The 14,368-nt window shown below is 50.5% G+C and overlaps 4 protein-coding genes across 4 annotated transcripts; all 4 read right to left on the bottom strand.

Moving 5' to 3' along the window:
* Positions 1–1,358: 1,358 nt before the first annotated feature.
* Positions 1,359–3,209, bottom strand: L3040_006392 (uncharacterized protein; the record flags this gene model as incomplete). Its single annotated transcript, XM_007289181.1, has 2 exons — positions 1,359–2,855; positions 2,907–3,209. The coding sequence occupies 2 exons, from the start codon at positions 3,207–3,209 to the stop codon at positions 1,359–1,361; spliced, it is 1,800 nt and encodes a 599-aa protein (XP_007289243.1).
* A 1,943-nt stretch (positions 3,210–5,152) lies between these two features.
* On the bottom strand, positions 5,153–5,708 carry L3040_006391 (uncharacterized protein; the record flags this gene model as incomplete). Its single annotated transcript, XM_066154092.1, has 2 exons — positions 5,153–5,350; positions 5,403–5,708. The coding sequence occupies 2 exons, from the start codon at positions 5,706–5,708 to the stop codon at positions 5,153–5,155; spliced, it is 504 nt and encodes a 167-aa protein (XP_066011079.1).
* A 290-nt stretch (positions 5,709–5,998) lies between these two features.
* L3040_006390 (uncharacterized protein) lies at positions 5,999–8,585 on the bottom strand (the record flags this gene model as incomplete). Its single annotated transcript, XM_066154091.1, has 4 exons — positions 5,999–6,097; positions 6,988–7,024; positions 7,798–8,134; positions 8,270–8,585. The coding sequence occupies 4 exons, from the start codon at positions 8,583–8,585 to the stop codon at positions 5,999–6,001; spliced, it is 789 nt and encodes a 262-aa protein (XP_066011078.1).
* A 2,941-nt stretch (positions 8,586–11,526) lies between these two features.
* On the bottom strand, positions 11,527–12,414 carry L3040_006389 (uncharacterized protein; the record flags this gene model as incomplete). The annotated part of the gene is made up of 1 exon (XM_007289177.2): positions 11,527–12,414. One exon carries the CDS (start codon positions 12,412–12,414, stop codon positions 11,527–11,529), a length of 888 nt encoding a protein of 295 aa, XP_007289239.2.
* Between the last annotated feature and the right edge of the window lie 1,954 nt (positions 12,415–14,368).

Genomic DNA, 14,368 nt, shown 5'->3' with positions numbered 1-14,368 from the left:
TCGCCATCAAGGGAGGCACATGACGGAGTCTTGCATCACATCTTGTCTACAGCACTTTGCAATCTCTCTTCTATTTCATTTCTTCGCTTCTGCATTTGTATCTCGAGGGGCCATCTCGGGTTCTTTTCTGGATGGATTCTGACGATGAACACGCTTACACACTACGATACGATGCATGGTGCAATGTGGGCCGACAGGACTGGGATGTGGCTGGCTGGCTAGCTGGCTGGCGTTTTGGGATTGGATGTTTTCTGCTCTCTTGCCATTGTGCATGCATACTTCAAGTGTATGTGTGGATCTGGTGACCGTTGATCGCATTCTTTACAACGTTGCCTGCATTGTTTTTCGACTGTGCTGCAGTGTTCGTACCTCTTGCTGGACCTGTGCGCCTGTACGTCCGTCTGCGTGGATGGACCTTTTAATACTTGTTTTCTTGGGCACGGATGCCTGTTGCGCAAAAGTTCCACGAAGATCACCGCTGGAGCATAGAAACGGCGATTGGCCGAGCCTTTTCATGATTGTAACGACGCAAACGAATGGACATGATAAATATGACGAAGATTGCGCTCTGGGTTTCTGCTCCGGGTCTGGGTCTGGGCTCTACGACGGAGTTTTTTTTTTGTCTGGCCTTGGGTCATGCACTGGACACTGGAAGATAGGATGGACATGATGGGATGGGTTATGATGGCGTTTTTCAAATGTCATAATTTGGGAGGGGGGGTAAGGTGGATGGAATGGGGGGCGTACACGTACATAACGATGGGGATACTCATGGGCAAGGAGGGCATGGAAGGGGTGTGCATAATTCCAAGCAAGACTGACGATGAGATTCGCTCCATCGCGGCTCCTCACACGGATGAGATATAATCATGAATAAATGAATGAATGAAAGAATTGGCTGGTGCGAGCACAGCTCGTGTATACATACCTAGGTGGGTAGTCGGGGCTCCTGCCTGGTCTCTGGTCTTTGGTCTTTGGTTTTGCCATATGGTACGTACAGTACACACGTGAAATGAATTACATAGGTAGGTAGTAGACGTGAAATGAAGAAACCATCAGGCTGAGTTCCTTTCTTTCTACCTAGCCTACTCTTCTTTTCTCTCGGTATCTATCCGGGGTTATCATGGTACTTTTCTGTTTACTGCCCAGTCCATCACGCCCATGGACAGACGACGTCTTTTTCAATTCCAATTCCAATTCCAATTCCAATTCCAGTTCCAATTCCAGTTCCAATTCCAGTTCCAATTCTCATTTTTCGATTTTTTTTTTAATTTCTTTTTCTCGTAGACTAACTAACTACCACTCAACTACCACTTAGCTACCACTACCTAGCAACTACCACTACCTAGCAACCCAACTCAAGCTCTAATCTCCCACATGCGGACCTTCCCATTCTTGTTCCCCACGGCCAGCAGATCGCTCCGCCTGCCAAAGGCCAGGGCGGTGATGCGGCCCAGGGGGGTCTTGTCCGTCGGCCAGTTGCGGTAGACGGTGCAGCTGGGCAGGTGGACGAGGCGCAGGGCGTCCTTCTTCGCGTGGGAGCTGAAGGCCAGGATCTGGCCGTCGGGGCTGATGGCGAGGGTGCTCGTGGGCGTGGTGAACTGGTCGAAGGATTTCTTGGGCAGGGGTCGCGGCGGGATGGCAACAACGGCGTTCTTCGTATTTTTGTTGTTGTGGTCATCCGAGACGGAGGAGACGAAGGTCCTCCGGTCGTAGATGTTGACGATGCCGCTCTGGGAACCGATGACGACCCAGCGGTCGCCGCCCAGGGCCTGCGGTCCGTTCGCGCCGCCCAGGGTGAGCACCGTGGGAGCATGGCCGTCGTCGGTCCATCGGGCGACGTAAGATCGGGAGGCGATGCTCCATTCGGCCACCTCGCTTCCCTTGCCGACGACCGTTAATCCTTCGCCGTTCCTCCACCACGCGTAATCCGCCACGCCGTTGGCCCCTTCTATCCGCATCGAGGCGATCCACTGCGTCGTTGCTGCGTCTAATATGTTGATCACACCACCTCCTTTTTTCGAGGATCCAACAAGCGCCATGTACCGGCCGCACGGACTGAGTTTGAACCTCTCCATTGTCTTCTGCTCGTCTTTTTGCCCGTAGACTCGGGTGACAGCCTCGATCGTGCCAGATGGGAGATCCCAGATGTGAAAGTATCGTCGGCGTCCCGAAAAGAATATCTTCTCTCCCGCCGGATCTAGGAAAGCAGATGTGTGAAGTGGGGTATTGCCCACTTTGATGGCGGTGAGGAGTGGATTGGGAGTAGGGTGTGCGGTCGGATCGATGTGGTGAAGATAGAGCGTAGATTCTGCGCCAGAAGAGAGAAGTATGGGGTACTCGGGGTGGAAAGAGAGCGAGGTAACAGGGGCAGATTGTGCGCCGGGAATCGATCGTGTCTGCTGTATATCTAGGACCTCTGGGCGAAGCTTCGCGCGTTTTGCTGAGCTGACTGGGGTCTTTGTCAGAGATCTAGCGCTCTGGAGGAGGCGGGCCAGGGGCAAAGTCGAGAGATCCTCGCTGTCCACATCCATCCCGTTCGAGGAATTTGAATAGTCTGAGCCTGCTGACGATCTGCGACGGCGCTTTGCAGGCCGTTGCGTCTGCGCCCAGTCCGGTACATTGTTCAGGCGTTCAAAGTGCATCCGCAACCTTCTCGAGTACTCTCCGCCACTTATGATATCTTCCCCTTCGTTGACCCGGAGTTTTCGTAGCCGTGAGTTCCCAGCAAGCGATACCGTCAGTCGCTCGTCCTCGCTGTCTTCCCACGCTGGCTCGTCTTCTGCCTTTCCGGGCTGATGTAATAGCAAAGCACTGAAATCACCTGCAGCTGGACCCGAGTCCATGAAAAAAAGCTAGGATGCCTGTCAGCTCCATTTGCGACCATTGCAGGCAAGAAAACATACATCGGCATCCTGAACGTGCTCGAGTCCTCCAGAATCCGAGCTTTCTTCGCCGACCTCTCTGTCTGATCCCTCCGAGTCCACATCCATTCCCTGCCCCAACATATGCTGAAACCCCGCCACATCTCCAAACACCAGTCTGTCCAGCTCCTCTTCCTCCTCATCCTTCTCCATGGCTTCTACGCTCTCATTGTCACTCTCAACCTCGCTGCCACTGTCTTCCTGTGGCAGCTCTGCTTCTGGCGCAGAGCCATTCTCTGCTTCGCGACTGGGAACCAGCTTTTTGGATCGTTGTCTGGCCGGCATCGTATGGGTGTGTGAGGGTGGTGAGGTTGTCGCCCGGGAGAAAAGTTCCAAATATTCTGGATAATTTTGACAGGGGTCATCGTTTGGCCTGGCCCGAGCTTTATTAGCCACACCTTATTTTCACTACATCTCTCAAATTCATTCATCTCATCAATATCCCGTACCTCCAAGCCGGGCTAGAAGCCTCCTTTTTCTGCCACCGTCAGATAATGCGTGATCCTGTGGGTAGGAATTTAAAATCTCTCCTCAACCAATTCAATCTCAAATTTCTTCAGCTCCTATCTTGTCTTGTCCCGTTCCCCGTCGACATCATCCCTCTGGTCCAACCTCGAACAAAAAATTTGGTAATTTGAAGAAAAAAAAGAAAAAAAAAGAAAAAAAAAGAAAAACAAAAAAAAAGGAAAAAAAAAAGTGCCAAAAATACCAAAAGAAACTCTCAGCTCATAGAGCTGAGAGAAGAAACACCTCCGATCCAAATGGGGTTTACTTTTTATCCGACGTAGTCTCGGGACGACTTCCGCTGTCGATTTGGGGTGCCGGAAATTCGGGCGCCTGAAATTCAGGCGCCGGAAAATCGGATCCTGAAACTCTGTTAGGTGCTGTTGCGAATATGAGAAGTGGAAGCTACTTACATTCGTGCTGGCGCCTTGTTGATGGAGGTTGTGGACGTGTTATGACTTAAGTAGGAGTTAGTGAAATTTCGCCGGCCGGGTAGAGTCAGTCGACGGCGAGGGTAGCAGCGGAGAATTTTCGGAAAGGGAGGGAAGCTTTTATATCACCTCCCTCCATGCCCGGCTTTTCTGATACATTCCAGCAACTTAGGAGTCTCCAGTAGCTCTCTATTCTCTTCGAGTGCCGTGCGTACTGCTCTTCTGATCATTGTGCAGTTATCTCGCGCGTATACTCAGCTCACCATGCTCGCTCAGATTCTCAATATGCGCGGTTCCCTACCAAAACAACCACCGAAGGTTTCTTCTATACTTGCTACATGCGATACTTCTTGTACTTTGCATCCATTCATCTGAGGGTTCTTGATTGCTCTAGATATGCCGTGATTTATGCCATATCCCACCAACAGTGACTTACCCGGGAAGTTCCTGTACATCGGCGCCTCTGATAACCCGCTTGAATTGTCTCCAAAGTATATCATTACATAGGTACGTCACTCTGGTCTGGGGCAGTTTATCAGAGGATTTCTCTGCTACCACAAGGGAGTTCGAACGAGATAACAATCCGATGATTATCTAGTAGTTATGGGGCCTTGGCTCGTCTCTCCGGAACACCGTTCAGAATAATGCGACCCAGCTTAGGGATACAAAAATGGCAAACACTCCGAAATTATACTCAAAGCCCAAGCAGTTGTCGTAACAGCAGCCAATAAGAACCAAGCTACGATGATCGCCTCCGCCCTTGCATATATTACTCCAAAAACGTTCGACGTTGGTGGACGTACAGGGTAGTATTTGAAAGATAATATTGGTGCGTTGAATGACGAATGACCAAGGAGAATGTCGAGAAGAATAAGAGAGCTACGCCGTTTGAATCATGTGTTCCTGGGGCCTATGTTTGAGAGTGTGCCTGATGAGTGGCTGAATGTTGTTGCTGGGTATCACGATTGGTTTGGGCCAGCGAAGGTAATCCATCCTCTTCCGCATCACATCGAACCGAGAAAGAGAATAACGTTCAGCGAGGCTGCTTCTCTGCGTAAGATGCGGACAGCTAAGCTACTCGCACTTGGTGGTTGGAAGATGATACTCATGAGAGTGGGATTGTTCTCTGGCTGCCATGCTACAAGTGTCACATTCTCACGCAATCAATTTCCACGGATCCACTATCCAGTCCAATCAGAATTTCATTTTCTATGGCCCAGATTTACCTATTCAATCATGGTTCCCGCTCCCTCTTGTTTCCTGTTAAGTACATGCCTATTCCTGCCAACAAGCTCATTTAGGACAAAAGATGTGTGCCAATAACCCTCTAACTGGACCTCCTTCCTTGGCCTTCCGCTTTGGATATATCTTCCCTGTATTCATCGTGTACTTGCTCAGCGCACGCTCATTCTTGAAGAGCTTTGGCGGAGTCTTCTCGGCGTCGACGGCGTCGATCAGATCAAAGATATTGACCCAAACGTTTTTCAGTGCCTGAGGTCTGTCAATCCTCGTCTTCCTGCATCCTGGAGTCGAGGGTACCCACCAACCTGCACTGTCTAATGCTTTTCAAGTCCTCTTGAATGCCAACATCGCGGCACAGGCGTACCCAGTTGGCAACTTCGCTCTCGTTGCCGAAGTATCGACGGAACTGATCTACGATATCTCTGCGCGGTTTCTTGGGATTTTGAGCCTTTGGAGGCTTCGAGGTGGCATCGCTGAGAGCCATCTCTGACATGGACAATGTGAGAATGGTCTCTGAATCCGCAGTGTGTGCATGAGGGAGCGCAGTGTTTTGACCGCGGCTTTCAGGAACAGGAGCACCATGTTTCTGGGACTTTTCCTTCGCCATCTTGAGATATTGGCTGCGTAGCAGCTGCACGGAAAAGAAAAGAGGGGATTAGATCATCAGAAGCCCATGGGAAGATCACTATTTGAGCTTTTCGGGAGAAAGGATTCCCTCTCAGATCTTACAAACTGGGTTCCTGGAAATATGCAGGTAGCCTCCTGCCATGCGCCAAAGGAAGCACACAAAAGCAGCACTGGTCAGTCTTTACCGTCTTTACCCTCTGGCATTGGATTGAGCTACAAACAGAGCCATTCCCTTTCATATTGCCATATTCAGGTCCGCAATGCAATAAATCAATCAACCTGGCCATCTTGGTCCGAGGCTACATCAAGTACAAAGCACCCGTCCCCGGAGATCACATTCGGCAGTCCCAGATCCGCGACCAAACTATCCTGCAATGCCAAATCATCAACAAGGTGAACTCTTCTCAAAGACAAACCCAGCAAGTTCCTTAGGAGTATTATTCTCTACCTGGTCCGTACATTGCCATCCATGTTCGGTTTAGTTTGTTAGTCTCTCTGTCCAAGCCAAGTCTTGGGGGACCTTTATAGTAGTAAGGGCCGTTTGGGCGAGAACTGTCGTAAAGAACCCAGCCTGGGACAGCTGAGTTCTTAACATGAGACGGGTCGACTTTACGGCAGGTCAGCTTTCCGCAAAGTCACACGAGCATAACATCAGAACGGATATCTGGCTGGGCAAACTGGACTTACTAGGAGGTCTCGGCAACTCGTCATCCCCTTTGATTGGGACGATCTCGGGCGCAGAGGGACTCTCGGGCATGTCTCCACCACTCTCACAGACCCAGCTAACGAGCGATTCCAGAGTCGAGCCGGGGGTGGGGCGGTGCATGCTTTCGTGCAAGCGCACATGTGCCACCCTGGGCTGAAGGTAGCTCCGGGCTGCGATGTCTTCCATTCCCTCTCTAGTCAGCCTTGACGCCTCAGTCTTGGGCTTGGTTCTCAAACTCTCAAACTCCTCTGCTTCATGGATCTCATCTAAGTCGTCCTGCTCCAAGTTGGCGTCACGGACCTGGTTGCTGGCTGTCATGTATGGTCCTTCTTTTTGAGCTGGGAGGTCCTCCAAGCTGACCTTAGCCTGCTTATGCTGCTTGGTGCCCTTCGCCCTACGCCGAGCTAGGACGCTAATGCAGTTACCCATCTTGGCTTTGTTTTGTAGTGGAAATAGCGTGAAATCGGTGATGGATGTTGTTCTGATGGATGCTTTTCGAGAAAGGCAGGTACGGGTTCGAGATCATCGAAATGGGTGGCCGACGTGTCGAAACTAAAGCAGGTGATGTTTTCGATAGGGCGCGATCGGGCCTATCAAAAGTTAATAAAACGGAATGCAATCACGACTCCGGTCAAATCTTACTTTGTATTAAATTGAGGTCTAAGGATCGTTCGAGAAGATCACGCCTTGAGGGTGCGCGCTATGCTTAGACTATAGGTGGGTGAGGTTGAGAAGTTCGCATTCTGGTCGAAGAGTAGTTCGGTCTTTATACTAGGGCTAGCCACGTGAGATTCTAACGCCGACGTGGCTGACTAGTTCGATCAGGAGCTCGCCTTTGCTTTCAAGAGAATGATAGCCAAGGAGAGACACCTCTGATAACGGGTTTTCAAGGCCATTGGGAAACTGCTTTACAGGGCAGAGCTATCTGACTCGCTTTTCAAGCCGAACAAAAATCATCAAGACAGGAGTAGAGGCCATACAAACCTGGAAAGAAGGAAGATATTTAGAATTATTGGGAATTATAAATTTTGACCTTCCATTTTCCAGCTCCTAAGGATGTTGCAAGCGGAGGCGTAATCTTACGGTGCTTAAGTGCTCTCCTGGAAAAGCATCCCAAAGCTTCCCTAGGTCAATCAAGGTTCATATACACAAACAAACGTGATATCTATCCTATCCTCAATGTCAAGCAGAGCCAGTCAGAGAGACAAAGAATCAACCTCCGCCAGAGAGGCTTTCCCAGCTGCGTGACGAAGAACCCATACACCCCCCTCAAGACCATTCGTAAAAGACCATATCTATAGCATGCAACGTCCTGATAGCCCATATCTGTCCGGCTAGTCAAAAATCACTATCTTCCATGTACCACGCAATGACGGCATTGTCATCCGGCTCCTCCCGCCCAGCTTGCGCGTACCGCTCCCGCACCCAGATGATATCCTCCATGACCTTGCGCTCCAACTCCTCATCCGAAGCCCACATAAAGTAGTAATCGCTGCGCAGGCGCCCCTTGGCCGGCTCGAAGCCTTCCATCTCGAACTTGGTGGTGTAGCGGTGCTTCAGGACGGACCGGGCCAGGTGCACCGAATCCGGGTTCCGCCGTGGAGCCTGGACGTCGAACTTGGGAACGTCGCAGACCTTGAACGCGGACAGGGGAGGCGTGACGGGCTTGCGCTTGATGATCTCGCCAGAGGGTCGGATCACTGGGCCTTGGCACTCGCTGCTGGTGTCTGCGCGAGTCGAAAAAAGTCAGCAGGAAAGCTCTGTTTTTCACGTTTCTCCTTCTTCTTCTTTACAAATATGAAAAAGATAGATCATTTTGTTGTTGTCTTTCTTACTTTCATCGACAGCTAGGCAACTGATCCCAGGGTCCTTCTTCAAAGCACCAAAGAGGTTTGTGAAGGTCAGCGGCTTGGTGCGACTGATCGGTGGGATGGTGATCTCTTTCAAGGACGTGGTGCGGCGGAATCGGGCAAACACGCCCATCGTTGCATCCAGCTTGTCTTGTGCTTCTTGCGCTTCTGCATTTGCTAACATCTCGTCGTAGTTGTCGTCGCGCAGGGTTGGGAGAGCGGATTGTGCGCGGGCAGGCTGGCGTCGCGCCCGAAGGCTGCCCTGGATATCGGCCTTGATGTTTCTGATGTGCTCGAACATCTTATCGTAGGGTTAGATGTATCTTGTACAATATTCCTGAATCCCAAAAGCAAAGGCTGTTGCGAGTTAAAATTTTGTAGTTTGAAATTTGAAGGTTGAAGGTTGAAGGTTGAAGGTTGAAGATTGGTTGCCGAGCGACGCGTCGAGGGAACGTGTTTTCGGGATTGGAGGTTGTGCTGAAGAAGGCGCCAACGAGACATTTACTCAATACTCGGAAGATGCTGGTTTTTCTAGTGCAGGTAACATAGAAAGAACTCTGCTCTGGAAAATAATAGGTAGACTGTTATTGTAAGGCTACCAGGAGATGGCAAGTGAAGGATGAGCTCGGCGAGCGGACTTTGAGCTGTGAGGCGGAAAATTTCAAGTGTGGTACAGCACGCGCTCCTTCTATCACTGATATGCTACAAAATCAACGTATTCAGAGCAATCGTAGGACTGTGAAAGCTCTACAGCCTTCGCACTCTTCGAGTCCTTATAAGGGGCCACTTGCTCCAGGTTCTGCATTCACCTCAAAGCAGTGAACCGAATTCCAGTGCTCGACCCATATGCTCGGCCCTGATCAACCAGAGGGCTTCTGATGAGACCTATATTGCATTAAATATGTCAGGCGCCCTCGAGACCCAATTCGAATGCGGAAGTTGGCTGCCCGAGTAAGCAATCGATATAGGTGACGCCCACGCCCAGAACAAAAACAAGGCTACCGGCTGCAGTCCTCTACATTATGAATTAGTTCAATGATACTTATGCTATGTATACCTTGGCAATAATGCCACCAGCCAGTGACCTCCAACGAGGTGGGTGTAGTAGCCCCCTCGTTATCACACAAGCCAGCGAACGGTCAGCAGAGGGACGCCACGATGCAAACGCCCGGCTGGCAACGAGCATTTACAAACCTGAATTTGGTTCCCACCAGTTGATCCGTCGAGGCCGTGACATTTTCGATATCTTGTCGCAGCGGACGTTTTTTTGTTTACACGATGCTTGGCGCGTCGCTAAATATAAGGGAGGGGAGCGAGGGCTTCCAGGGACACTGACTCCGGGATGCAACGCTTATTTTGCACCGGAGACCATATATCCCATCATCAAACTGCGGGAAAAGCAGCAGCAAAGTGACCTTGGCCATTGTTTGTGGTCAATCAACTTACTTAATGTACAAAAAGCAAGCTCGTTTACACGTGACTTGGACAACCGCCCGTCTCTGCTTGCAACCCAAGCAAGTAGCTTGATTAAGAGCAAGAAACAAACTAGATCTGGGTCAAATAAGTAAATTTAAGTGGGTACTTCAAGTCAGTCCAATTGCTTTGCCGACCTCTTTCATTTCGCTATAGTATAAAAAGTTGTTGTTGTTGTTGTTGTTGTTGTTGTATTTATTTACGTCGGGCGGGTAGCAGGCGAAGCCTGCCGCCCTGGGACCTCCCATGGGGTACGGCAACGTGCTAAGCTAAGGAGTTACATACAAGAAAGCCCCAGAAAGCAATTCATAGTGCTGTAGCGAAGGCTACTGTCGCATGCGCGTATAGTATAAAAAGTGCGCATTAGAAATTACGAATTCGCTATAAGCATTGGATGCCCAGCACTCCGAAGCAGAATGACCAAATGATGTTGCCGGACACTCTCTTCATCTGCCTTTTAAACCTTCTGCTCCCAAAGGAAGATGCCAGACATTCATCCATGATACCCGCTTTGTGGAAATTCTCCTCATCTGCCTTATGATCCTTCCATTTCCAGCCTCAGCCCAAGTGCCGCGCAGGAATTCTTCAAGCTTATGCAAATATTCGTAAAAACAATAGACGACAAACTGAAGATCTGCCTCTCTCCAAAGCCCCATCTCATAGATATCTTCCTCGGAATTTTTCGTGTGTTTCGAAGCATACGAAGGGACTGAGGGGGAGCGTGACAGGAACCTGGGCAAGCACCGGGACCTAGGCTTCAGGGCTCGGGCTCAAGGATTCTGCGATGACACGTGCTTAGGTGACAAACTCCTCTATAGACGTGATATGTTTCCTAGCAGTGTTTGACTGCTTCGCAAGTGTCTCGGTGTGGATTTTGTCGGTGTTTATGATTGTACGTAACCAGTGCGAGTTTGGTATCTGCCGTCTTCAAGCTCTTCCTCGGAGCAGTTTCCGCCAGATCACTGTTCCTCATCCTCATCCTCGTCTTCTATGTCTTCGACTGTCGGAGCTCAATGAGGACGGTCACCGCATGAGGTAGGTAGCTCGTTCATAAAGCCAGGAAAGGAAGAAATCGGTATCTTTCTTATAGCGCTAATAACTACTACTGATAATATCTAGTAGCATATTCTAAGGATCGGGATTTGGCGAAAAGTTACGTTATTCGACCGGTTAGTGAGGTCTTGATTAATGGAACGCGAAATACGCACGGGGGGGGGGATTGGGGACAACAGCATGCCGGTGAAATTAGGTTTCTAAGAATCTTTTTTTTCTTAGGATTAGTGATGTCTTCATCTTTGTAATGGGATCTTCAGGCCGTTGAAAAATTTGTAAGCTGATGCCGGTCAAGCTGTTCTAGCTTGAAGAGCTTGGAAGTAAACAGTTGATAAGTCGGCGGCGGCTTAAATGGTTAGGCGCTATTCGTAAACAGGGGTCGCTACTAAGCGATCTTCTGTGTTGACATGAACAGTTTGGTTGTAGGATGCTTTACGCAGCATTGGATTCTGCCCGCGCTGATAATGGGAAACCTCAGAAACTTTATTGGATCTCCTAGATCAGTACTTAGAAAGAATCACGAGTTAGGCGGACGACAGCAGGATGGAAGAGATGTTAACATACTCCTCTGTTTCTATGATAAATTCACAGGTGCGATATTAAATAAACCAACGCTTCGCAACGCTTGGGAAAAGCGGAAAATGTCAATGTCATCGCTTGTTAAAATAGCCTACCGACTAAGTACACCCCCCAAACATGAGATTCTAAGAACTCCATCACTCCCACTTCTCAGCCCCAAAGAAGCCGATAATCTGCCCGTCAGCCAGCAGCCGCTTCTCCGGCCCCCTAGCCAGCGCCTGACTCTGCAACCACCGCGCATCACTGGCCGCCGTATCGCTGACGAACCGGGGCGACATCCACGGGTATACATGCGCGTACTTGTGCTCCAGGGCGACGACAGCGCCGGCACAGAAAACATCGCGGTCGTGTTCTCCTCCTCCCCCGCCTGGGTCTGCATGCCTCTGGCGCTCGTTCTCCTCGCGCTCGACATCTTCGTGGCATCCGTCGGCTGCAAACGCCTCAGAGGCGTAGAACGCAATGATCTCGTCATCCGAGATGCTCCCCCGCAGGACATCCTCGTATTCGTCCGCGAGGTTATAGCAGTCCTGCGTGACCTTTACGGCGAGAGCGACTGGGTCCAGCCACGGGAATGCGGCGCGGTACCGCCTCGCGATCGCCGCGCGGGCTTTGGCGAAGGGGTGTGTGGATGCTTCGGCTGTGTTGTTGTTGTTGGGAGTATCAAGAATTGCGGAGGGGTGAGAGGTAGCAGCAGCAGCAACAAGACAGGAAGCAAGCTCGGCTTGGGCTTTGAGCGCGGCGCCGGAGCCATGCACCTCGTCGTAGCAGGGACAGGTGATGCCCGCGAGGGGCATCGAGGTGCCGGCTGGGAAGGGAGTTAGGGTACCTGATGCGATGACGGACGGTAGACTCAGATCGCCTAGTTGGGCATCGTCGTACGTGGCTCTGGGAGACTGCAGGACGGTCCAGACGCGCAGGGGGTGGTCGAGCAGGAGGTACCTGTCGTCGTGTAGCCTCTTCACTCTCGGAGTGTCGAATGGGAGCTTTTCGAATATCTCCTCGTGGTCCGGGCGGCTTGGGGGCATTCCTGGAGCGGTGCGGGTAATGGGACATGTGCACTGCTCGTGGCGGCCGAGGAGATGGGCTTGAGAGATGGCAGGGTATACGGCAGGACGAATGAATCGGATGAGTTTCCCGTCGGCTGTGATCTGGGACACGGCTTCGATGTAGCTCTTTTTGAACGGACAGTCTGCATTTTGCGTGCAGTGAGCGTGGACTTCTCCGACGTCCCACTGGTGGATACGCCTAAACTCGGGACAAAGTGCATCCCAACCCCTGCCGGAGCGACAAGCGTCCAAGACGGATGTCTCGAGCTCTCTCTCAAGCTCTTCTTGACCCCAAGCAATGGTTCTGTAGGAGCTTGAAGACTGAGAGGTGGAACAAGACGGTATCTCAAAGTGATGATTGGAAGGAGGATATGCGGGCACAGGGTAGCATGAAGAGAGGCCCGTCCAGACAAGAGCCCGGCTATGATAACTGTCGGAGTATACCAGCCATGCAGCGGACAGGAATGGAAGGGACGATAAGGGTAGTGGTGGACTTCGCACGTGAGGGTGGCACGTGCGCCCGCGGTCCCCTTAAGGGACCGCCACTACCAGTATAGCAATACCAGACATAAACAACACAACCAATACCCAAGCTGATAGTACTATCAAACACCTATGTACCAACACTGATCAGTGGTTGAATAAACCACAGATTCGCAAGGTCTAGAAGAGATAAGATTAAGTCTGGAGAGTTTTTACTAACTTCGCCTTTCATCTTGTGCTAACGATACCTACCACCGTTTTCGGCCAGGAATCGAGAATCGAACAACCCTTTTACGGGAATCGATTGCGTCTATCACGCGCGAAAGATCTAAGAAGCGGACAACTCCTTGCGAGCACGATTCTTACCTTTTTCAGAGAACTGTTTTCTTGGCTGACAGGCCAGCAGATCTACTACACCCTCTCACCTTCAACTACTACGAATTCCCTCCCTCACACACGAATTCGCTGCCAATATGTCCGTCCATTCGGCCACACCGAACGTATCAGCTAGACCTGTACCACCAAGACTAGAGTGCCAGATCAACCCCCTCACTTGGGGATATGACTTTGACCCTACTGACCCCGCCCAAGTTATAGACCCCCCTACAATCAATAGCTACATCGCCATGTGTTTGGAAAGCTACAGAGACACGTACAATGGCAAGCAAAGAGAGTCCCTTTTCGAGATCTTCTTACAAGATTTTAATAGATAGACGACTAAGATATAGAGACACGCTCACCGATCGATCTGCCGCTAGCTCCGAGAACACCTCGTGATGAGTAGAGTGTAGGTCAGACCAGCTAAAAGTATCTCTTAAGCATCAATCTTCCACGCCTTAAGCTAAGAAGACGAGCTAGAGCCATAGACTTCTGTCTATAAGGATGCTAAGAACAAGATCATCGCGGAACAAGAGGTCAAGGAGGCTAAGAAAATAGCACTTGAGCAGAAGCAGCACGCCAAGGATAAAGCAACAACGGCACCTACTGTTACACCGGCGGCACCTGCACTTGCTATTACACCTGCAATCGAGCCTACAACTGAACCTGCAATCGACCTTACAACTAAGTCTACAATCGAGCAAAAGGGGCCAGCTACAAGTACCAACCGCACACCATTAAGTGACCCTTCTAACACTCGAGGCCCCGCTGCCCTGCCAACCACACGTCTTTTCCCGACTTCGGTACCAACCCTTGCTGAAAAGATCAATGCTAAATACCAAATCCTCTTACCACTTGACATAACCGTCCCCCTTTACGTCAGATTACCTAAACCACTTCGAGCAGGAACTAGCGACTACGTCAAACAGATTGGTGACCTTTCGAAGGTATACCAGGATATAGAAAAGAAATATAAGAGCGCTGAATACGAAGTCTTTACCGACAAGCTCAAGATTTTCTATGAAAACTGCACACGCTTAAGCATCTTTCAAGGCGATAAGGTAGGCTACGC

This window comes from Drepanopeziza brunnea (genome assembly GCF_022702325.1).
Source record: "Drepanopeziza brunnea f. sp. 'multigermtubi' strain 214-2 chromosome Unknown ctg11, whole genome shotgun sequence".
Lineage (NCBI taxonomy): Eukaryota > Fungi > Ascomycota > Leotiomycetes > Helotiales > Drepanopezizaceae > Drepanopeziza > Drepanopeziza brunnea.
The sequence above is the reverse complement of the archived record's forward strand: the minus strand, read 5'-3'. Positions and strand labels throughout refer to the sequence as shown.